The sequence below is a fragment of the Carassius auratus genome, chromosome 9 (genome assembly GCF_003368295.1).
Source record: "Carassius auratus strain Wakin chromosome 9, ASM336829v1, whole genome shotgun sequence".
Lineage (NCBI taxonomy): Eukaryota > Metazoa > Chordata > Actinopteri > Cypriniformes > Cyprinidae > Carassius > Carassius auratus.
Genome location: NC_039251.1, coordinates 24,845,314 through 24,869,133, shown reverse-complemented (window position 1 = coordinate 24,869,133; position 23,820 = coordinate 24,845,314). Strand labels below are relative to the sequence as shown.

The 23,820-nt window shown below is 36.8% G+C and overlaps 3 protein-coding genes across 6 annotated transcripts; all 3 read right to left on the bottom strand.

Moving 5' to 3' along the window:
* Nucleotides 1-81: 81 nt before the first annotated feature.
* On the bottom strand, nucleotides 82-13,972 carry LOC113108865 (uncharacterized). Of its 4 annotated transcripts, none has more exons than XR_003292817.1 (5): nucleotides 13,215-13,972; nucleotides 11,653-12,090; nucleotides 4,545-4,592; nucleotides 4,008-4,441; nucleotides 3,615-3,844 (listed from the first exon to the last, which is right to left on the bottom strand). XR_003292817.1 is itself a non-coding variant. In XM_026272224.1 (3 exons), the coding sequence occupies exons 1-3, from the start codon at nucleotides 13,693-13,695 to the stop codon at nucleotides 1,898-1,900; spliced, it is 1,470 nt and encodes a 489-aa protein (XP_026128009.1). In that variant the 5' UTR covers nucleotides 13,696-13,969; the 3' UTR covers nucleotides 82-1,897. The 4 variants fall into 4 exon arrangements, 2 of the variants coding, with proteins under 2 accessions (XP_026128009.1, XP_026128010.1); XR_003292818.1 differs by having other exon boundaries at nucleotides 3,617-3,844; nucleotides 4,008-4,343; nucleotides 13,215-13,966; XM_026272224.1 differs by lacking the exons at nucleotides 3,615-3,844; nucleotides 4,008-4,441; nucleotides 4,545-4,592 and adding an exon at nucleotides 82-2,448 and having other exon boundaries at nucleotides 13,215-13,969.
* A 955-nt stretch (nucleotides 13,973-14,927) lies between these two features.
* Nucleotides 14,928-18,444, bottom strand: LOC113108863 (uncharacterized). The gene is made up of 5 exons (XM_026272221.1): nucleotides 18,333-18,444; nucleotides 17,267-17,593; nucleotides 16,921-17,114; nucleotides 15,519-15,566; nucleotides 14,928-15,415 (listed from the first exon to the last, which is right to left on the bottom strand). The coding sequence occupies exons 1-5, from the start codon at nucleotides 18,385-18,387 to the stop codon at nucleotides 15,299-15,301; spliced, it is 741 nt and encodes a 246-aa protein (XP_026128006.1). The 5' UTR covers nucleotides 18,388-18,444; the 3' UTR covers nucleotides 14,928-15,298.
* A 1,640-nt stretch (nucleotides 18,445-20,084) lies between these two features.
* cd28 (CD28 molecule) lies at nucleotides 20,085-23,454 on the bottom strand. Its single transcript, XM_026272987.1, has 4 exons — nucleotides 23,381-23,454; nucleotides 22,553-22,897; nucleotides 20,613-20,761; nucleotides 20,085-20,448 (listed from the first exon to the last, which is right to left on the bottom strand). Exons 1-4 carry the CDS (start codon nucleotides 23,427-23,429, stop codon nucleotides 20,371-20,373), a joined length of 621 nt encoding a protein of 206 aa, XP_026128772.1. The 5' UTR covers nucleotides 23,430-23,454; the 3' UTR covers nucleotides 20,085-20,370.
* Between the last annotated feature and the right edge of the window lie 366 nt (nucleotides 23,455-23,820).

Here is a 23,820-nt window from a genome sequence, read left to right as displayed (position 1 = left end):
CTCTACTCATGAGCATTTTATCAGAAAATATTCCATACCCTTTCATACCAAAACATGCATCAGCCACCAAAACAGACTAATTTCCAGCAAATATAAAACAGCATTCACTGCTTTTTCTGTTAAACCACGTCACAATCAAACACACACATCAGCTTACACAGCAGTTTTGCAATGTGTGTTCTCATTCAGAAAGCACTGGCATACAATTTATTTTGGTCGACGAAAGTCAGCATGGTAATTGTCAACAATGACGTTTCCTGGAAAAATTTAGGCTACAATATATTTAAATGAATGAAGTATTTCAAACCACTGCAGATGGAAAAACCTTTCAAGCACGTCAGCTAACATAACCAGGGCAGTCATGCTAACACTGTCTTCTAGGACAGATATCAGTTTCCGCTGTGTGCAGAGCACAGCGTCTTCACCGATGAATACATTATCGCTGAAAATAATTTTTGTACCTTTTAGTTAGTTATTCAGCTCAGTTGACTTTAGAATACATTATAGTGCAATTTCAATTGTTTAATGTTACTAAATAACCAAACAGTTTAATTTTACTCAATTTGCATTCAGTTTGCAATGGTAAAAGTAGGGCTGGGCGATACACACACGCACACAAAATAAAATTAAATTTTTTCAGAACGTTTAGCCAATTTTTCGATTCAAGTAACCTTTTCTGTATTAAGGTATTAAACTTCTAGTTAAAGAAAATTCTATTCAAAGTGCACCACGCATGAAGCTTTCATCGCTTTTTAAATATCTTTACAGAAAGATAAATGATGCAAACATAAAAAATACCAGACATACAGTTGTAGTTCTTAACAGGTTTTTAAATTGATTGCGCTGCTTTTTCATTGTTTTTCATATTTTCTTTTTCTATTGTATCGGGTTTCTTTTCATTTATCATATTATTTAAAAGCCCTTGCTACGTGTACTGTGTTAACCTAACTGAGACTTGTTATAGCACTTATATATAATTGCTATTTTTGCTGTTTTTGATTGTTTCCACTGTCCTCATTTGTAAGTCGCTTTGGATAAAAGCATCTGCTAAATGAATAGATGTAAATGTTTTTCTAAGAAAACATGGACGCAGATGACTTGTGATCTTGACTGTTTTGGTGCGTTCAAGTCCTCCTGGAAAGTTCGTACGCACGAGGAGGGAAGTCGTGCTCACGACGGCATGTGCGTTCAAGTCACTTTGGTCGGAGCAAGATGGTGGAGTGCTTTCTCTTAATTAAAAACACAAAAATACAGCTATTTTCTTAAACTCTTGTTCTAGAAAATGAAAAACAAAGAAATGTGCATTAGGTATACTTCGTTTTTTAATGTTTTAAATTAATTTAAGAAGCCACTGCCAACTTTATTGTTACAAGTTGCATTGTTATATTATAATGCCATCATGTTATGCGTCGTCGATAATTTACTTACTGCGCTGTAAATAGAAAAGCCTGACAATCACAGCTAAATACCTTTAAGTATTGTATATTCTGCCATGTTAATCACTGACACGCCCCCAACTTAAAAGAAAATCCCGAGCTCCCCACTGGTATCTACGATATTGTGGTGGCGTTCATGTGCATTCAACTCATAAATACGATCTATACGAGATGACTTGAACGCACCATTTGACTCGAGATCGCGATTTATAAAAAAAAAAAAAAAAAAAAAAGAAAACAATCATGACAAACCATTAAATTCAAATTTATCAATAAATTTGAATAAATCGCCCAGCCCTATGTCAAAATAAACATTAATGAATAGTCCAATTTATGTTGTATATGAGGTTGGCACAGATCAGTCTAAGTTTATAGTAAAAGTGCCTCACTTCTGAAAATATAACTTGGTTAACCATTAGCATGACAACAACCTAGCGCGCTAATACGTAATAAACACTGCATCATTGATAAGTTGATCTCGATGCAGTGGTTCTGTGCTGTGATAGCGCTGAGGGTCCAGACGGCATCAGACCCTCATTCATGCCACGTATCGAAGCTGATTGTGTAGGACTGGGCCCCAGCTGCAGAAGCACGTTATAAGTGCCAGTCTCTGACAGTCCCCTTCTCAATCCAAGCCCACCGCGCTGTGCCATCGCTCCGCCTCGCCTGCGGGTGGAGATCAGGCCTCCACGCTGGGCAGGTGAACTCTGCACAGGAGCGCCACTGAACTGCGCAGCCTGCGACGCCATTAGACAGGCTTGTAGTTTGCGTTTGGCACGCCAGCGGGCCACTCGTAGACGAGTCTTTTCCCTTCGTTCCCTTACCAAGTCTGCAAGTAGAGCCTGCGGTAGAGTCTGATCCAGCTCACGCCGTCGGTTTGTACTACGGCCTCGGTTCGTGTTGCGGCCTCTCAGAGTCCGGCTGAGTTTGTATTCTTCATACAGATTCAGGTCCTTACGTCTCGGACGCATCTGCTTTTGGACCCCTGCCACTGACAGCTGAGAGTCGTCATCTAAACGTGGCCAGGGAAGAGAGAGATTACATAGATTAATAAATGTATTGAGCCATTTCACAGAAGTAGAAAGTAAATGGTTCATCTAAAACTATTACTAAGACCATAAAAAAAAAAATTAAACCATGAAATATTACAGAAGCCTTCATTCATTTGAACACATTAATAAACACGAAATGTTTACTCTGTCACAGGGTGGCACAAAAGATCACTATAAAGTAACTTTAAAGTCTTTTGCATGAAACTCACGAACTGGCAGATCGGTTGCGATTCCGTGCATGACACAGCTTCGACGTGCGGTGAAACATGGTTTCTAATGTTACACATGTCAGCTTTTTTCCTCTCTTCAAAACGGTTTTGGCTGCTCACTGCAAAATCACATCCTGTCAGTTTCCTGATAATCTTGAGTATCTTCTTATCAATGTTTGCTGAGCAAGTTTCATGTACATTGTAGCCAAGATATCTTGATTTTTAGAAAGCTTTTGGTTTTACACTTTAGCCTGACATGTAATTTATTTGCTAACTTTTTTTCATATTTTCTTACTTTTTATTCAAGGATTACATGTAATATTTGTGTTTTTTACACTGTAGAGGCAAAAGGGCACTTAAAAAAAAACTTAAAATCCTGATTCTGAATCCAAAAATGGAACTGGGGTTGCACTGAGAAACCAAAAAGTTGTCACTGTACAGTTTAGGTACTTATATTTACACTTTATTTATTTATGTGTACTTTTAAGGTACTATTAAGCACAAAAACAATAAAATCTAAAACTCTCAGGAATAGATGCCCTGTGTGCCTGAGCATTTAATGTGAAAAAAAAAAATGTTGTTGCATATACATTGGGAATTTTGTTGTTTATTAACATTTTTATTTTCCAGAGTACCAACAATGTTTTTACAGTTCAACAACACATGATTCTGTATTCTATAGAAATATTCAATAATGCCAAGAGGAAAAAAACTACTGGAATTTACTTGATTTATTCAGATACAAACCGTTTAACAACAGTTAAAGCAAAATAAATAATACACATTTTCAAGATTTTTGGTTGTTGTTTTTGAAACCAACATCTTTAAAATATTTGTTTTCTTAAAATCCTTATTTTGATAAAAAAATTATAATAATTGAAAAGTTAATAATTGAAAAGTTAATAAATCCCAGCTACTCAAATCATGTTGTTCTGAACAACAGGTCAAGTTATTATTAAATTATTTATTTAACAGTGTGGAATACAGTCATTCTTTGTACAAGCATAATATGTGTAAAACAAAAAGGACATTTTTACAACAGGTTAGGAGGATGTCCTCCCTGGAGACAAACACAGGTAATCTTTGATACACTTTTCTGCCTCTGCTTCTGTGGGACTCAGAAGGACACTGTTCCTCATCGCTGCAGCTGTGTGATTAAAAGATAAAATGACTAGGTTACCAAGAGAAAAAAACAACCTTTGACTTTCATTTATTACTGAACATAGCACTACTGAACTAGAACAGAAAGGACTGAATCTGCATGTGTGTGCAATTATAACATCGTAACATTGCAGCTGGACATACTGTACCTATTATTAGTGCTCAGATACTTGCTTTTCTTATGCCTTGCTTGTTTCCTCGTCCACACCAGTTGAAGCTCTTTTGCCACATTGGAAGAAAAAACTTTGGTGCAAATTCTCCATATGGTCTTTTTCATAGTTTGACCTCCACTAACAGACAATCATTTCACCTAAAATAGAAATTATATATAGATTATGCATAAAAGTTTCAGTCATTTTGTTCACTACTTTAGTTGCATGATTACAACGAATCTTATACATTTTTCCATTGTCCCTCTATCCATAAGTCTTTGCTCCAAGCAGGCAAGATCCTCCATAGACACAACCCTCTTCCTCATCCTCCATCTGCAGTAGAGACATAAAGTGACACTGAACGAGTGCAGTCAGGTGATTGATCTCCCAGTCCATTCCTCCCTGTGACTCAAGAATTGTCCTCACTACAGCTGCAACACAACAGGTGATTTAGTTGGAAACTGCCATTTGTAAAATGGTAATTATTAAAAATATTATGAATTTAATTGTCTATGATAAAATGATTAAACTTACCTGTGCAATGATTATTTTCAAAACTCCCTGGACTTGCATCCGACATAGCTGTAAAAAAAAGATGTATAAACATTAAAACTTCACGTTTGTTAACAGTAATATATTTTTAAAAAAGCATAAAACAAACATGTGGAAATATCACTTTCTGTACATTTGTAAAGATTGTACATTTGTACTATAGATTTCTGGCAAAAAGCTATTTCCAACTTAAACCAAATAAATAAATACTTTAACAAAGAACGCTTTCCCTATGCATTAATAAAGGCGTTTTTTGTAAACAAAGAAAACTAAAACTTTCAATGTGCTTTTTTCCTCCCAGCTTAGAAATTACACGCATTAATTTTAATCAAATATAGAGAAGTACAAGCTAGAAACATGCCCTTTTGCTTATAGTTATTTTCCCAGATATTTCAACCCTGTTGCTATCATAACTCTATTTTATTTAAATGTGCTTAGAATCATATAATTATGTCTATATTGCAACATTTCCCTGTTCATGAGTCAACTCTGCAAGGACATGTTTTTCTAGTGTTTCTCAGAAGGGACAATTTTTTTCAACCCTGTTAACATTTTGTACAGTAAACAACTGATGATTGAAAACTAAATATTTGTTTAATGTAAAGCTCAACATTTAATTCTTCTAATAAGGCTCTAGTGTTGTGATCATTAACTGTCTAACTAAACTGTTTAACTGTCAACCCTGTTACAGTTAATGTCAGTTTTCCCAAACCTATATCATTATACCTTGAAACAGTATATTAATGTGAAATTAAAACACTGTTCTCTCTAAAATAATGTTTTTGGAAATGAAACAATGCAAAGAAAGGAATCGTTTTAAAACCACGACTGTGAGCACAGTAATCAGAAGTCTTCAAATGTCAGAGTGGCCTTTAAAGTTTAAGTAAAGCAGCCAGACTCACCTGTTTTTGTTAATGCATTTCTTCTGTGATCCCCATCATGGAATGGCTTGCGATGTGTAAAAATCATGAACGGCCATGTAGGGGGGAAATTTATCACTTTCTTCAAATACGATCATTATTTTTTAATGTGAATTTTATGAAAATCAATCATGAACATTCATTAGAAAGCATCACAAAGTTCACTGTGTTCAAAAAGGTTTTCAGTTTCAATTTAATAATGCAACTTATTTTTTATGATTGTTTGAATGATTTCTAAAAATATTTTGCTGATCTAAGGACAATTTTCCCACCTCAGGCTAAAGTTACATTTGTTTTATGTTATATATTTTATTATTCTTTTTTAAAATGTTTCAGTTCAACTCGTGAATCAGTATCCTAAAGAAATATTCAGTACAGCCAGGCATAACATATAGCAAATTACTGATTACCTCAGATACAGTAAACTAAATACACAGAATATTACAAAAACACTGTGATGGGGTCAAGGGAGTAACAGGGTTGAATATGATAAGGGATGAAGGAGCAACAGTATATTGGTGAAATATACATTAATTGAATCATTCATCCATTAATTTATTTAAATATTAATGACTCATTTACATAGTTACTAAAGGTACAATACAAAAAATATAGAATAACATATTAAGAATGACCCATACATTTCTGTGTCAGCCAGCCCTCTCTATTTCAGTTACTACTGAAATATTGTTCAGCTCACTGACTTCACTGAAGTTACCAGGTGGAGCCTCAAGTTTGATGTATAAGTGTCTCTCACTTTTAAGGCTTATTCTGGCCTTGATAAAGGTCCTGATGAGTTTCCATCCACCTGGGATGTCCAGACCCTGACTTAACAGTGTGTTTAACAGTCTCTTCAGGGTTGCAGCAACACCATCAGACTGGGTTCGGGATTGTCCGGAGGGGTAGCAATTAATTTGAAAAAACTCCTCTTCTGTCGTTCTTTGGCATCTCTCCACTGCTTGCGCCTCCATCTCTGAGCCTTCTCACCCAGGTCACCAATTCTCTTCTTTTTCCCTGTCTCAACATCTCTTCTCCACCTCTCTCGCTCACTCCTGAGGTACTTTTCCCTGCGTGCCGGATCAGCGTCCCTTCTCGCCCTGTACTCTCTCTGTTTTTCAGCAGCTGTTTTAGCCATTACTGTGTCTGAAAAAGGAATCCAATATGAAGACTTGCTCAGCTTCTCCATATTCCAAAAGAACAGATGCTTTCAAAACTCAGCATCACTTGAACACATGTATGAATTCATCATATGTGCAAGTTAAGTTACATTTATTGGTCTTTCCATATGATTCTTTTGTAAGTAAAAACCCACCCTCTACATTGCGAGTATATGTGACTACATTTTACTCTGGGCGACTAAATTGTCTACTGTTAGCCATTGGCTAATAAACTCGATTTTACTCGCCAGTGTGTGTTCGAGGCTATTAGATCTATACAGGGTTTTGCTCTCCATCAAGTGATCTGTACTTTTTCAATTCATCTCAATTGACGCACAACGCACCTGTATTTGACGCTCTGTGAACTCTGTGTGAAGGAGCACGACTCGCTGTCGCTTTACTGGTGCGGTTTCTCACACATACACAGAGAGAGAGAGAGTGAATTACTGCACTACATGTAAACTATATTTGTTGTTGTATTTTCCTGTCAAAATAATGGAGTTCATTTAGAATTATTCAGCTTTTTAGAACAAGCAGAAGATATGCCGGTTTCTCTGCTAGTGGGCGGAGCTAATGCTCAAATGGCAATGTCATTGGCTGGCGCTGATCTATTAACATCCCTGTTTTGATTTCAGCAAATCAGTTCGACCGAACGCAGACAATGTGAAATTAATATTCATGAACCCAGCAGCTCATCAATCTGTAGTGCATTGTATATTGTTGGTAGATTTTGTATTATCTTTTAATAATAGTTAATATTATCTATTATTATCTATTACAATTTATTTTTTTATTTTTTTTACAGAAACCCTGAAGGACTAACAATATCTTAAGAGTCACTATCAGTTAAAATTACAAATATGCATTCATACATGGTTACCAAGTATTAGTTCTAATCATTAAAGTTGTATACCGTAATTAAATTTTACTTAATTTTCATAATACCACTATATAATGCTTGATTGACTAAGAAGCTAAGATTTCGGAAGCTGTGCCATTTTACAAAGATAAGCTGATTGTAATGTGTGTGTATGTGAAATAATATATCATTCTGGCGAGTAAACTAAAAAATGTACTAGCCAATGGTGATTATATTGCCACGGTGTCCGTTAAGGGTTGAGAAATGACAGTACTATTTTACAAAAATGTAATCCGGTGTTTTTCAACCCTGTAATGTCCATAATTCTGAATGAGATTTAGAAATGTTTCAGGATCAGTTGTAACAGGGTGGAAGTTCAGTGTAAAAACGACTTACTACAGCATCAGTGTCACTGCAATACTTTCGGACTCTAAACTGAGTAGTGACCTTTGAAATGAAGATCAAAAAAAAGATCATGAATTTCTTATTGATGCTTGTCTCTGTAGAAACTGCATATGTTTTTTTAACATGTCCATGTGTACCAGTGAAGATAACCGTGCTTTCCATTTCTGGTGCCATCAGTTCTATCTACAGTGGTTAAGAGCTGCTGTTAGTGGTCACGAATCTCAGTTCAGTCTCAAATACTATGTGAAAAGAGGTCTGTGTCAAAACAGAAATCTGCTTCTAACCACACTCTCAGTTTACCTCAATCTTACCTCTTGAATAAACAGAAGTGCCAAACACATCTTTCTCAGAAAACATCGTTGAACAGATCTCTGATATTATTTCAGATATTAGTGTCTCAAAGAAACATTCATACAGGTTTTCAACAACATGAGGGGAGTATTTTTTTTAATTAACTGCTTTTTGAGAACTGCAAGGCAAAAACTTTAAAATCTTATTTTTGAAAACATTAATACAAACAAAATATAAAACTAAATGAATTAATTTTGTCTAACCCTTCCTTTTCTGAGGTGGAAATCTTTTTTTCTAGGTGCTTTTGGTTTTCAATAGTGACCTAATTCCTGTAAGTTAGGTTTGCTTCATGTGCAGTGTACATTTTGATGCTTTGAACGTTTACACAAATTTATATATAGAAACAAACTGCTTTATTGCACAGTTACACCAGTTTTTAACTAAATTATAAAAGCTTTGTTTGCTTTTAAGTAAAGCACTCAATCATTTTTAGTCTTTTTTTTTTGTGCACGTCAACTTTTTTCTTTTTACTTATTTTCCTTTAATCTAAGGATTTTGAAAAGAAAGCTGTTTAACAAAGCAGCTGCTAAAACCGAATCATCTTGCTTTAACACAAGTTAAAATCACTTTTATAATACCTTCATATTGTTATTATTATTATCTTGTCCAAGTATTAAAATAAAGTATTTTAAATAAAAATACCTTTGTATTCTTTTTGAAGTGTGACGTTTTTATGCTTAAAAAAAAGTTTGTACACCATACAGCCATTGCACAACGTTTTGAGATTGACACAAATATACATTTTCACAAAGTTTGTTGCTTTAGTGTTTTTAGATATTTTTGTCAAATGTCATTATAGTATACTGAAGAAAAATTACTAGAATTTCATAAGTGTCAAAGACTTTTATTGAGAATTACAATAAGTTTATACAATTTGTAGGTTTTTGCTTGTCCACCGACTGATGATTGAAAAGTTCTCAATGGGAGTTTCCTGGCCATGGACCCAAAATTTTGATGTTTTGTTCCCCAAGCCACTTAAAGGGTTAGTTCGCCCAAAAATGAAAATTATGTCATTAATAACTCACCCTTATGCTGTTCCAAACATGAACAGACCTCCTTTTATCTTCGGAACACAATTTAAGATATTTTAGATTTAGTCCGAGAGCTTTCAGTCCTTCCATTGAAGCTGTGTGTACGGTATACTGTCCATGTCCAGAAAGGTAAGAAAAACATCATCAAAGTAGTCCATGTGACATCAGAGGGTCCGTTGGAATTTTTTGAAGCATCGAAAATACATTTTGGTCCAAAAATAGCAAAAACGACGACTTTATTCAGCATTGTCTTCTCTTCCGTGTCTGTGTGAGAGAGAGTTCAAATCAAAGCAGCTGGATTTCAGGTTCGCGAACGAATCATTCAGTTCACCAAATCGAACTGAATCGTTTTAAACGGTTCGCATCTCTAATACGCATTAATCCACAAGCTGTTAACTTTTTTAATGTGGCTGACACTCCCTCTGAGTTCAAAGAAACCAATATCCCGGAGTAATTCATTTACTCAAACAGTACATTGACTGAACTGCTGTGATGAACACCGAGCCGAGCCAGATAACGAACAATAGACTGACTCGTTCACGAGTGAAGAACCGTTTCTGTCAGACGTGTCCGATTCGTGAACCGAGGAGCTGATGATACATGTGTGATTCAGTGTGAAGCAGACCGACACACAGAGCGTCTGAACTGAACTGATTCTTTTGGTGATTGATTCTGAACTGATTCTGTGCTAGTGTTATGGGTGCGGGTAAACCGAAGGCTTGAATCAAGGGCAATCATCGCCAATGACGCCATTACGTCGAGCGCAAAAGAACTTGTAAACCGTTTTCTTCAACCGGTTTATTGAATCGAACTGTCCGAAAGAACTACTGGTGATCCGAACACCGATGCAACCGGTTCTTCACTCGTGAACGAGTCAGTCTATTGTTCGTTATCTGGCTCGGCTCGGTGTTCATCACAGCAGTTCAGTCAATGTACTGTTTGAGTACATGAATTACTCCGGGATATTGGTTTTTTTGAACTCAGAGGGAGTGTCAGCCACATTAAAAAAGTTAACAGCTTAAGTCATTTGTGGATTAATGCATATTAGAGATGCGAACCGTTTAAAAGGATTCAGTTTTAAGACCCTCTGATGTCACATGGACTACTTTGATGATGTTTTTCTTACCTTTCTGGACATGGACAGTAGACCGTACACACAGCTTCAATGGAGGGACTGAGAGCTCTCGGACTAAATCTAAAATAACTTAAACTGTGTTCCGAAGATAAAAGGAGGCCTTACGTGTTTGGAACAGCATAAGGGTGAGTTATTAATGACATAATTTTTGGGCGAACTAACCCTTTAACTATCACTTTTGCCTTATGGCAAGGTGCTCCATCATGCTGGAAAAGACACTGTTCCTTACCAAACTGTTCTTGGATGGTTGGGAGAAGTTGCTCTAGGAGGATATTTCTGTACCATTCTTTATTCATGGCTGTGTTCTTAGGTAAAATTGTGAGTGAGCCCACTCCCTTGGCTGAGAAGCAACCCCACACATGAATGATCTCAGGATGATTTACTGTTGGCATGACACGGGACTGATGGTGGCACTCTTGTTCTCCAGAAAAGCTTTATTCTGGATGCTCCAAACAATCAGAAAGGGCATTTATCTTAGAAAATGACTTCCCCAGTCCTCAGCAAACCAATCCCTGTACCTTTAGGAGAATTTCAGTCCGTCCCTGATGTTTTTACCAGGAGAGAAGTGGGTTCTTTGCTGCCCTTCTTTACACCAGGCCATCCTGCAAAAGTCTTGTCCTCACTGTGCGTACAGATGCACTCACACCTGCCTGCTGCCGTTCCGGAGCAAGCTCTGCAATGCTGGAGACACGATCCCGCAGCTGAATTAACTTTAGGAGATGGTCCTGGCGCTTGCTGGACTTTTTTTGGGCGCCCCGAAGCCTTCTTCACACCAATTGAACCTCTCCCCTGGAAGTTCTTGATGATCCGATAAATGATTGATTTAGGTGCAATCTTACCTGCAGCATCATCCTTGTCTGTACATCCCTTTTTGTGCAAAGCAATGATAACTGCACATGTTTCCTTGCAGGTAACCATAGTTAACAGAGGAAGAACAATGATTTCAAGCACCACCCCCCTTTAAAGCTTCAAGTCTGTTATTCTAACTTAATCAGCATGTAACATTCTGGAGTATATGCAAATTGTCATCATAAAAACTGAAGCAGCAAACTTTTTGAAAATTAATAATTGTGTCATTCTCAAAACTTCTGGCCATGGCTGAAGGTATGCTTTGGTGACATAATCGTAATATCAGGGATTTAATAGCCTGAGAAAAAAGACATTACTATCTACAGTACGTTCATAATATTTAAAAAATGAAGCCGTGCAGAAATGTTCAGTTATATACTTACAGGTAGTCGGGTCCACACCAATGAATGCTGGGATTGCAAGGTCTGCTGAAGTGCCTGGACTCTGAAGAGCTTGAAATGATGCGGGGAGATCTAGTGAGACCCCTAGCTCTGGTTCTCCCGCTGGCTGGTGAAGTTCAGCGGTGGAATATTCAAATCTAGGGATGCTGCCAGCTTCTGCGGGTTCATCTTTCACACAGACTATTTCAACCTCCGCCTCCTCCTGTTTGATTTTAAGTGATGGTGCTCCAAAGGTCAATGTGCTTGTTGTTTGGGATGACATGCATTCATCCGCCATCATGGGTGCAGAGAGGACGCTGCTGTCAGGCATGTCTGTGTGTCCGGTCTCTGCAGAGGCCAGAGGGTTCTGACCCCAGATGGGATCAATGGTCTCTGACAGAAGCGCCTGACTGTCCATCAGATGAGAGCTTGAGTTCACAACTACAGAAACAACAAAAGTCACTTTCTGTTGAGTTGAGGGAAAACATTAGGAAAGTGGCATTATTTTTGGTGCAGTACAAAGTTAAATAAGTATTAATTTATGCATGTAGCAGACGCTTTTATCCAAAGCGACTTACAGTTCATTCAGGCTAACATCTTTTACCTAACATGTATTTCCTGGGAATCGAACCCACAACCTTTAGCACTGCTTACACAATGCTCTACCACTGAGCCACAGGAACACTATTATTAAGTATTATTTAGTATTAGCAGAAAATCGGGGTAACACTTTATTTTAAGCTGTCCTTGTTACAATGTAATTATACATTTAAGTACTGAGTTATATAAATTAACTGCATTTGCTTACTAACTATATGGTTAGGGTTTGGCTTAGGGTTACTTGCATGTAATTATGCTTAATTTATGCATTATAGAAACAGGTTTTGAAGGAACAGTTTGTTTGTCTCCCTTAAAAACTAGCTACTATCCTTGAAAACATAAGACAACTCTGCGTTAGATATCATATTGGCCTATCACTAGTTCTAAGAATATCCTTAAAAATATTCTTAAAAATGTCTGTGATATATGTTTTTGGTATTTGTTTGTATAATTACTGACAATGGACTTGTTTGGTCAGTCCTGTTATTCAGCTCTTAAAACCTAGTATGCGTGTTATACTCCACAGTTTAGAAAAGTATAATATGATTATTTACACAACAGCAAGAAAATTAACAGGATGAAAAAAAAAAAAACCTAATAGCAACTAATACATTAAATCATAACTAAAGACATCTAATCAAATGTTAAGGCTAACACCTAGCTAGAGATGTTGGTACTGTTGTCTCCAACAAAAATGGTCACATCCTACTGAATGATAACGGGGTGGAAATGAAAACTGAGGAGAAAATTGGCTACTAAATAAAACTATATAAATACCATAACAAAATAAATATCAGGAATCTTTCTTAAGTAATATGTTTTTATCCTAGTGGCAAAAAGGACAACCTCAAAACAAATGAATGAAATGCTTTAAAAAGTCTTATGTTCACTTGGTTGAAAGGAAAGCCGCCTAATGTCATATTGATGATGGGACAATTTATGTCTATGAAGGAGGCGTTTCATACCTTTATGAATTGTTGACGCATGGGTCTCTTCAGTGTCTTGCTCAGGAATGTGACTGTCACTTCTTAATGTTTCTTTGGAAATGTGCATCTGTTGTCTCAGCCACGAGGGTCCAGCTACAGGGGTTGGCTCAGAGACTCTAGGTCTGGGACAGGGGTTTGGCCCTCTTCTGCAGTGCATCCCTGTGGATGTTGTAGCCATGTCTCCATCTCCCTGATACAGTCTATGTCTGGGCTCTTCGGCAGACAGGACGCTGATGTACTTGCGCATGGTTTTCATCTGACAGCGGGACGTCTCCAACATCCTCCTGATGTTCTCGTTCTCCTTCTCTTTAGCGGTCATCTCCCGTTTGATCTCCTCGAATTTGAGCCCGACCACCCGGATCATCTCTCCTAACACGGTCTCCACCGCGATGTTCACGGCTTTCTCAATAACAGCGCCCATCTGGCCCCGCATCAGAGAGATGGTCAGATTCACATCCATGCTGACGGGCCGAAACACACGTGCGATCTAAATGCTTTAAATGGCCGGGCGATATTCAAGTATATTTGTGCCAAGCCTACGTTTTTCAGATAAACGCTCAAGCACCGTCCGCCATTGACCGTGCAATGACAACAGTGCAACTGTGAAGGAATCACGTCCGGTTCAGCGGGAGCGTTAACCCACTGTAGGAAGCATACGTTTACATTTAGTAGTCATTTAGCAGACGCTTTTATCCAAAGCGACTTACAAACGAGGACAACGGAAGAAATCCAAAACAACAAATGAGCAAGGATATATAAGTGCTATAACAAGTCTCAGTTAGCTAAAAACATGTATGAATACAGTATGTTTGAATAAAAACATTACAGTGTGTTGCTGATTTTAGCATGGCGAGTTTGTGTGCATGTACATTTCTCCAGGGGAAGTTCTGCACATTTTGATACAGAAGAATAAGGAGAACACAAGTTTTCGATTATTTTTTTTGGTCAAAAAATTAATAATACAACCTAATGTCTCAAAAAACAAATCAAAAGATCACTATCGGATGAAAAACATACGTGTTTACATGAATGGAGTGGATGTGGTTTGATGCTAAATGATTGTAAAGCTTTGACAACGAACCTGCTTTGGTTTATGTCAGCTTCTGCATGATGTGGAAAAGATGCACATGTGAGAGATGCGAAAGCGTAGGCTTATGCTGTTGTCTTTGGGTTGAGTTTGTTCCACAGAGAGTGAAACCTTTCAAATTCAGTTGTACGTCATCAAAAGATTCTTAATTTTGAATAGCCTATGTCTAAGTCTTTTTCTAACTAAGTTGGTATAAAAGACTGTTAGTTTGTAAGTGTGATGTGACATTTGTTGACATTATACATTGAACAAATTTCAAAGGGATGTACATATCTCTCAAGATCAAGAATTATGACCAGACATGCTCAGATTATAAACATGTGGGTAGTTTTGGAAAGAGATATTTCTGTATATCTCTTTCTGTCTTTGTTTGAAACAAACTGTAGTAAAAGCCAATGATTTACAGTATGTGACCGTGTTTATGATAATGTGTGATTTATGATTATGATAGTGTTTATGATCATGTTACGACACTGGTGGTCAGACTGGTCACTGGTTGTTACTAATTTCCGTACTAAATCAATAATATAAGAGATTCACATACATATCACATATTGATATCTTACTGTGTTTTTCTTTATTTCACCATATAATCAGCAAATTTAAATAATCATTCAATATAGTCTCTGTTTTATCTATTTATTGTAAAAAAAATATTAATAATATTTGGGGGGAGGGCAGCACTGAACAAAACTCATATTATCATTGATTACTGGTCCATGGGAACAAAATGATTAATTTAAAATTAAAAAATGCCCAAGCAAGACCCTTATATACATTTAGCTTGGCATAGCTACAACTAAGCATTAGGTTATACAAGCCACCAGATGAAGCCATATGACACAGAGAACATCAAGACTGCATACTGCATGAGGTGCAGACACAATATGCAGATTCAGGCATTTAGGAAAGGCTGTTTTTTTGGTAGAGAGATAACAGTTTTATCCCGTGATCACTTATGCCACTAGAAATGAGCTCAGGCATTAGCAAAATGAGAGTTGTGGTTCATATCTCTGTGGGATCCTCCCCGTTTCTGCACTTCACGCATGTCCACATATTCGGTGTTGTCTAGATCACGCCGGTTTACCTTCCTCTGAAACAGTAAAATTGTTTGAATTTGAAGTACTGTTGTACCAGACAGACATATTGCATTACTGGCACAAATCATTTTTGGCACAACAGAGGAAAGAACGTACCTGCATTGGGACGTAGGTCAGTGTGTCAGAGGACTCAGGCTTTGTGGCCTGGAGAGGAAGATAAAAACAGCACAATATATAAATGCATATCAGCTATACTGCAGGATATCAATGTAATTGTATTACACTGTAAAAAATGACTCTGTTTTTTTTGTATGTTACATATAATGTTGTTAAACTAATGTTTACTGCATATTCCAGTTTAATGAGTCTCACCATGATGGTGTGTAGTGCTTGTGTGAATGAATCTGTGCACCTTCTGTATCTTATTATTTAACTTAGAATATCTTAATAAGTCATTGTAATAGAATGACTTAGAATAATCCAACATATCTGGTGCCTATATTACATTGTGATTCCATTCAGCTTTATCTACACTTAAAGAATAGAACCCTCAGGCCAGCTAAGTTGTAGATTAATTTGTTTTTTCACCAGAACAGATTTGGAGAAATTGTGCATTACATTGTTTGTTCGCCATTTGATCCTCTGCAGTGGATGGGTGCTGTCAGAATGAGAGTCCAAATAGATGATAGAAATGTCACAATAACACACAAGTAATCCACACGACTCCAGTCCATCAATTCATGTTTTATGAAGCTGTGTGTTTGTAAGAAACAAATCCATCATTGAGGTGTTTAACTTTAAACTCTTTCTACTGGCCAAAATAATCCATAATAACTTTGCAGTGTTTGATCTTTGCATATTTCTCTCCTGATTGAGAGAATTAGGGCAAGCAATACTATAGATAGAGGACAACTTTAGCTTAAAGGAACTGTTTGAAGTTAAAAATCATGGATTTTTTTTTTTTTTTTTTTTTTTTAACGGACCTTCTCACTTCATAAGACGTTTATAGAGAGACTAGAGTCTTGTTAATTACTTGTGATGTTTTTTAACCAGTTGTTTGGATTTTCTTTCTGACGGCACCCATTCACTGCAGAGGATCCATAAGTGAGCATGTAATATTATGCTAAATTTCACCAAATCTGATGAAGAAACAAACTCATTCACATCTTGAACAACCTGAGGGAAAATTTTTCACTTTTAGGTTAATTATTCCTTTAAAAAAATGATTTCAAAGATACTAACTAAAGCTGATAAAGATGCTAATGTTAAGAAGTAGTGCTTGCACATAAAAGACAGGAAAAAAACATCAGGGAAAGCGCAAAGTGGTGATTGTTTTTAAAAGCAGTAAGGTCCTTGAGGCAGTGCTGTAATGTGAATATAGTCAATCTGATGTGAAATAAAACAGCACTGTGACTGCAGTATACTCACAATATAGCACAGCCTCTCCATCTTGATTAAATAAACCAATGCAACAAGATACACAGACACAATACTGACAAAATACTAGATTGGTAAAAGAACACAAACATAAAATGATAAGTTAGTAAATAAGTTTTACCCTCAATCTGATGAAGACTGCTGTAAGAATAATGCTGTAGAGACACAGCATTACCACCACTATTATCAGACCACAGATTAATAGGGTATACATTTCTTCCGGTGTCTGACTTTCTACAAGTCTGTGATCCTGGTCATTTGTTTGATTAGCGATTGGACAGCTGTTCATCGGTGGAGCCGAATACTTATTACAACCTTAAAAAAAATGTATAAAGGTTATTGATTTTATTTTATTTTATTTTTTAAATGCAAGATTTAAACTAAATCTGAGATATTCCACATTCTTTGCATACATTTCTGGGCATATAAAACTGATGCACTGTGTGGTTTACGCTGGATGAACTTGCCTCGGAAAAGCTTAATTTTGGGTCCTTCTTCACGTAATATTGGAATTGGTTTTACTTTGGAAATCTCACAGGAAAATGTATTTTTGTGTAAGTCCTTAGGATTCATTAAGGTGAAGGTGAATTTCTTGTCCTTATACTGCCATGTACAGTCTTTATACTTGGCCGATTCTTCGTTTTTGTTGTAAATCTCACAAATATATTTATCATTCATTTTCAATTTAGCTTCCATATGAAAGTTTTCCTCTCCAATAAGCATGCATGTGACACTGACAGAGTCGTCGTCATTGAATGTGTGGTTGAGAGGTTCACTGACGTTCCAACAACAAACTGAGATGACAAAGAAGAAAATCAGTTTAGTTCATTTATAGATCAAATGTTTCAGATTTCAATTTTACAGTTTGACGTTGACGACGTTCATATGCACACAACTGTTTAAGTCTTTATTTTGAAAATACCATTAACATGCTCACCAGTTATATGAATCTTACTGAATATATATATGTTCCTGAAATGTATAATCAGCTTAATATTCTATGTTAATCTTAAACATAAGACATTATTTTCCTAATGTTCTGTTCTTTCTTAAAGTTTATTATGATGCATTTAGTACTTTTGAACAGTAACTGAATCAGCTTATTCTCATTCACGTCATTAAAACTGTACACAACAATGTAAATAAATGAGTATTCCGTTATATGCACAATACTTTACAGGACTCCAAGTGAATATAGGCATATGACAACTGTCTACGGAAACCAGAATATTTGTTTAATCTGGTTTTGGCAACTAGGACATTTGTATAGTTCTGATTAATGCTGTGTTTTATTTTAATACACTGATTTTTACTGCTGATTTAAACAAACATGTCGAGCTAAATTCACCATAAAAATGGCCAGATAAAAACAACTTGTTGCTGGTTACCAGTGTAATGTTCTGCACCAGTAAGAAATCATTATTGCTGAAGCGAAGACCAAACTGTAAGTGTAATCTGTTTTAATAAGCATTTTTGGTGTGAATGTACACAGACCAGTAACTGACAACAGTATTAAAAAGGTTAGCCTCTTACCATTGTGAAGTATGAAACAAAAGCTGAAAGTAAGCAGAGTGAACCTGTCAGGCATGTTAACATATCCTCGTCAGTTTGAGAGTGTGATGCTTGGCCGAAGCTCTACGGTTTGTTTTTGCTGGAGTGAGAAAACACAGGAAGTACTGTATGTGGGTTGGATGATTAATATCACCCACATACATCATATTTGTTGCTCTGTATGCTGTGAGCAATTGATTAAGAGAAGACAGCAACATTTAACACACTTAATAAACCATTCATTATTGTGAAGTGAATCATAATTTGTGATACATCTTGAGTTTTAGGCTCTTTTCTTTAGGTGTCCCAGCTGAGACAGGCGTCTGACGGTGAGGAATGAGTGGGCAGTTTCTTGTAACATGAAGTTGTTGAAAGGAAAATGTTTGATATGCTGCCATGTTAGGAAAAACCCATATCCTACTTAATGAGCAATAAAGTAATTCTGATCCACTTACTTTCATATGCAGTTTAGTTTCGTAAGAATAAAAAAGTCATATGCAGTATTCTAACTTTCTTCACAATAGTTGTGTCCAAATGTTCAGCTACTGTATGTAAAATTGTGGGTAATGGTGCTTTTACATTAGCCAGTATATATTCACATGATTTATCATCTAAGTTTTTATTGTCTTCACTGCCAATTAGGCAAATAAATGAAGGAGCGCTGATTAAAGTTGAAGTTAACCTAGTTGTGGCAACTGTTGTTTGTGATTCAGACGTATACTATGTAAACCAGGCTCTTTTCGGTTCCACATCCTGTTGAAGCATCACATCAAATATGAAAACACAGCAGGTTATCAGTATCATGTCCTGTTTTTGTGATGGATAGCCAAGGTTCACACAACAAAAACTTTTGTGATGACCTTGTCACTTTTTTTCTTCGTCATGTCTTGGTGATAGGAAAGATTGATACTGATGGATGACACAAGTTCGACTTGTTTTTACTGATAAAAAGCCATTATGATCTGTTGCATTATTTGACTCCATCATATGACTCACTTTGGTACGTGCGCAAGGTGGGTCATAGCGGGTTTTTGTGATGTAAAAAATAACCCAGTGTAAATAATCTCAGATCTTTTTATCCAATACAAATAGAAAAGTGGGGGCCCTAACAAGTCTAACCTAGTTGCATGATCATTCCCATTAACTAAAATTTGGTCGAAGCATCTTTTGCTTTTAAAACTGTATTTTTCTATAAGGGTCATATCATGTCGTAAAGTGACTTGAGGATTATACCTCAATTACCACGAAAAAAAAAAGAAAACATTATTTGTAGATAATTCTGGCAATGGTAACTCAAAAACTAAGATCAAGCCTGCGATCAGTCAGATCCAATAAGAAAACCTCCAAGAAAACCTGCGCTAATTGTATGAAAACATGTTAACAAAAAGACTGAATCCAGTATTTGGTGATAATAAGCATAATAGGAAATTTACAAGCAATTTTAAGGTATCACAATTATTTAGACATGATAATAGTTGCTTAGTGTGTTAATAACTGCTTTATTAACACATATTCCTGTAGTAATTCATGTTAAAGTCAGGTTTTTATAAAACATTTTGTAGTTGCCAACCATCTATTTTTGTGATAGGTTAGGTAGATAAAGTTCCAAATGTATGTTTGGAACATTCAATCCTGTCAATCATTCTTATGAATCCATATGAGCAGAAGTTTCTGCGTTTCCTTCTCTATGTAGTACCACAATCAGGACTGGATGGGCAGGCAAACACATGGCAGGATAGTCAGTAAAGCACAAGGGTTAAATGTAAATATGTTTATTTCATTTTAATAAAATATAAAGAAAATGGAATAACAAAGACAGTGGTCAAATGTTGTGTAAATACATGTGAATACATGCAAATGAGAATTCATGTGAGTACATGTAGTTGAAAATTACAGTGAGTGAGTACATGCCAATACATGCAGGTTAAAATTACATGAAAATACATGCAGGAGAAAATGACATGTGAGTACATGCAGGTTAGAATACATGTTAGTACATGTGAACGGAGATATTACCCCCTTAGAATTTCATATAGCTCTCTTTTTGTGAAAGCATAGGTGCCGTGGCTGTAGAGGCCCTCCATTTGCAAGCGATCATCTGTGTTACAGAGATAAATGACATGTGAGTGACATTTGATCACATTATTGTCAAATTCTAAACTTGAGTAAATCTATTCAGAAATTCAGTTCAGCTTGTCGACACAAATCTTTTCAGCAGGGTAGTCTGTTAAGGAAAATCATTAGAATAGACTTGTTTCTCACCTGTAGAATTAAACTGCAGAATGTGATGATTAGGATGGCATATAGCAGAGGAAGTGGGCCTACATCATATTTGACAGCTTCCCGCTCTGAAGTCTGGCTCTGGCTCTGAATCTGGCTCTGGGTGGATGCAGTGGGGCAGTTTGGAGTTTCTATGGAAGAAGATAGAAGATTTAGTTTTAAATGACCTCTGGATGGCAACCTAAGCCCATTTCAGTATTACTTTCACTGAAAACTTGAGCCATTCCTGCTGAAAAAAATCAGCATATGCTGGTTTGGTACGTTTAGATGGTGGGATGCTGGTTTATGCTGGTCCTTTGCCAGCATATGACCAGCATAAACCAGCAAAGGACCAGTTTAAACCAGCAAAGGACCATCTTAAACCAGAAAAGGACCAGTTTAAACCAGCAAAGGACCAGCATAAACCAGCAAAATGACCGGTTTAAACCAGCAAAGGACCAGCTTTAACCAGCAAAAGGACCAGTTTAAACCAGCAAAGGACCAGCATAAACCAGCAAAGGACCAGCTTTAACCAGCAAAAGGACCAGTTTAAACCAGCAAAGGACCAGCATTAACCAGCAAAGAACCAGTTTAAACCAGCAAAGGACCAGCATAAAACAGCAAAGGACCAGCATAAACCAGCAAAGGACCAGTTTAAACCAGCAAAGGACCAGCATAAACCAGCAAAGGACCAGTTTAAACCAGAAAAGGACCAGCATTAACCAGCAAAGGACCAGTTTAAACCAGCAAAGGACCAGCATAAAACAGCAAAGTACCAGCATAAACCAGCAAAGGACCAGTTTAAACCAGCAAAAGGACCAGTTTAAAACAGCAACGGACCATCTTAAACCAGCAAAAGACCAGCTTAATCCAGCCAGCAAAGGACCATCTTAAACCAGCAAAGGACCAGATTAAACCAGCAAATAACCATCTTAAACCAGTTTAAACCAGCAAAGTACCAGCTTAAACCAGCAATGGACCAGCATAAACCAGCAAAGGACCAGCATAAACCAGCAAAGGACCAGCTTAAACCAGCAAAGGACCAGCTTAAACCAGCAAAGGACCAGTTTAAACCAGCAAAGGACCAGTTTAAACCAGCAAAGGACCATTCTAAACCAGTTAAGGACTAGCATAAACCAGCAAAGGACCAGTTTAAACCAGCAAAGGACCATCTTAAACCAGCCTCCCAGCATCAAAACATACCAAACCAGCATATACTGTTTTTTTTTTTCAACAGAGATGTAGGCCAATGTGAATCATTTTGTCATTGAAATTTTTCACAGTGTTCCAAATTTAGTGGATGAGGCTTCCACCTGTTTGACAACAGGAAGCTGGCGGTATTTAACGGCTAACCTTCTCATCTCTGAATATTGTTTTTTCACAGTTCTTTTGTCTTTTCAGTTCTTTTGTCTTTTTAAGCGCTTACGTTAGCACACTTGCGTCATAAATCTACATTTTCAAAGAAAAACATCATTCTCGTGTAAAGTCAAAGTTTCCACCGGTAATATCAAAATGTAGAGCAGTAAGTGCTGCAGAGTTGAATGTGCCGGGGAGGCCCCATTTCCACCCACTTGACCTCAGGTGACAACAACATTTCCTTGTTCACTCTTTTATAATCTGGCTCCCTCTAGCGCTTCAACTATGAACCACGGCCAAGTGTAGTGAACGCTATATTTGAATTTGCTATTAAAATAATATTACCGGGATAAGATTTTTAAAAAAGTATGATGACATAGAGTATTTAATTTAAGTGATTACGTTATGGCTATCTTCCAAAATGCATTGTTTGTTTGTTATTTCAATAATAGTTATTAGTAATAGCAATTAATACAAAAACACACTATTGTTATAGATCATCTATACATTGACAACTGTACAAAAAAGGTGAAACTGTGGGGAAACCACATGCAAGAGACTGAAAACAAGACTAGGTTATCGCTTACCTTGAATGTAAACAATAGTGCCGTTCCCAAGCGTTCTGAGATACGGAGGAGGGAAGAGGATCTCGATCTCACAGCGATAGATGTCTGTGTCGTTCCCTCGCAGTCCAGCGATCATCATGTCCACTCTTCCAGAGCTAATACTCCCTCTGCAATTAACTGTGCCATCTGATGTGAAGTAGGGCTCGGAGAGGTTGACATAAGAGCTGCAGATCCTCTCACGGCCGTGCAAACCTTTGTAAAGAGACACCTGCATTTCCTCAGGCTTTAACTTTGAACTGAAGGAGCAGCGGAGAGGGACTTCTCCCTCTTTCCCCACCACACGATATGGCTGAGACACATGTAGAGCTGGAAACAAAACAAAAAAGGTCTTCAGACTTAACCTACAGACTCACTTCCTTCTATTTTAGTTTTTTTCGTTCTGTTTGGGTGATTGTTTAACTGCACCACAAATGTCAAGTACAGAAAGGTTTTTAAGTTTTAATCTGAATGAACAGTTATGACAAAATTACTATTCACATTAAACTAATATAATATGCATATATAGAATCATATTCCAAGAATTCTGTCTGAAAATAAGCATCTGGATCATGTTGGAAGTTTTACATTTAGGTCAAAGTTTGACCTACTTTACTTTTTTGCTGCATATTAAAATAATCAGTCATAGAACAAGATATAGGCTACTTAGATAAATGCTTCATAAAAAAAAGATTAGGCTAATAAACTATACTTTAGTATTCAAGAAGTCTTGGCACACAGGGTTAAAGCAGATACCATCTAGACTATCTGTGCCTGAAAAGCAACAACATTTGAGGCTCAGCTGGTACTTACCCAATCCTAGCGGGATATATATAAAGATTCTAATAAGTGTGATAATCATTGTGTCATGTAATAACTGTGGAGGTATCCCCCCTGGCTCTTTATACTTGACTGAGTTCTGGAAACATCTTTGTGACATCAGTAACGTAGCAGGAAACCTCAAGCTGACTGCAAATGCCCGTAAAACTAAAGTTAAGTAATGAAGCCAATTTGCACAATATGTGTAATCAAGGGGAAAAAATCAAACGAGCAGAATGAGACTCGAGCAAAAACAGTACAATAGCAGTGGAACTGGAAAATTTGGTTAAGGGTGTGGTTTGACTCTCAGCCTATCATAAAGCCCAGTGGTCAAGAGATTATTTGACTCTCAATTTGGGGAAAATACTGAAATCAGATACACTTGAAATCAGATTCAGCACTTTCGGAATTAGTTCGATAAATTATTTTTATTT

Coding starts and splice junctions, on each gene's coding strand:
- LOC113108865 (XM_026272224.1), bottom strand. CDS start 13,695: ATGGATGTGAATCTGACCATCTCTCTGATGCGGGGCCAGATGGGCGCT. Junction 12,091..13,214: donor TGCGTCAACAATTCATAAAG/GTATGAAACGCC, acceptor TTGTTTCTGTAG/TTGTGAACTCAAGCTCTCAT. Junction 2,449..11,652: donor TGGTGTGGACCCGACTACCT/GTAAGTATATAA, acceptor GGCCACGTTTAG/ATGACGACTCTCAGCTGTCA.
- LOC113108863 (XM_026272221.1), bottom strand. CDS start 18,387: ATGCCTGACAGGTTCACTCTGCTTACTTTCAGCTTTTGTTTCATACTT. Junction 17,594..18,332: donor TTGTTTCATACTTCACAATG/GTAAGAGGCTAA, acceptor TTGTCATCTCAG/TTTGTTGTTGGAACGTCAGT. Junction 15,416..15,518: donor TGACCTACGTCCCAATGCAG/GTACGTTCTTTC, acceptor TTACTGTTTCAG/AGGAAGGTAAACCGGCGTGA.
- cd28 (XM_026272987.1), bottom strand. CDS start 23,429: ATGATTATCACACTTATTAGAATCTTTATATATATCCCGCTAGGATTG. Junction 22,898..23,380: donor ATATATCCCGCTAGGATTGG/GTAAGTACCAGC, acceptor TTTTGTTTCCAG/CTCTACATGTGTCTCAGCCA. Junction 20,449..20,612: donor TCTGCAGTTTAATTCTACAG/GTGAGAAACAAG, acceptor TCTGTAACACAG/ATGATCGCTTGCAAATGGAG.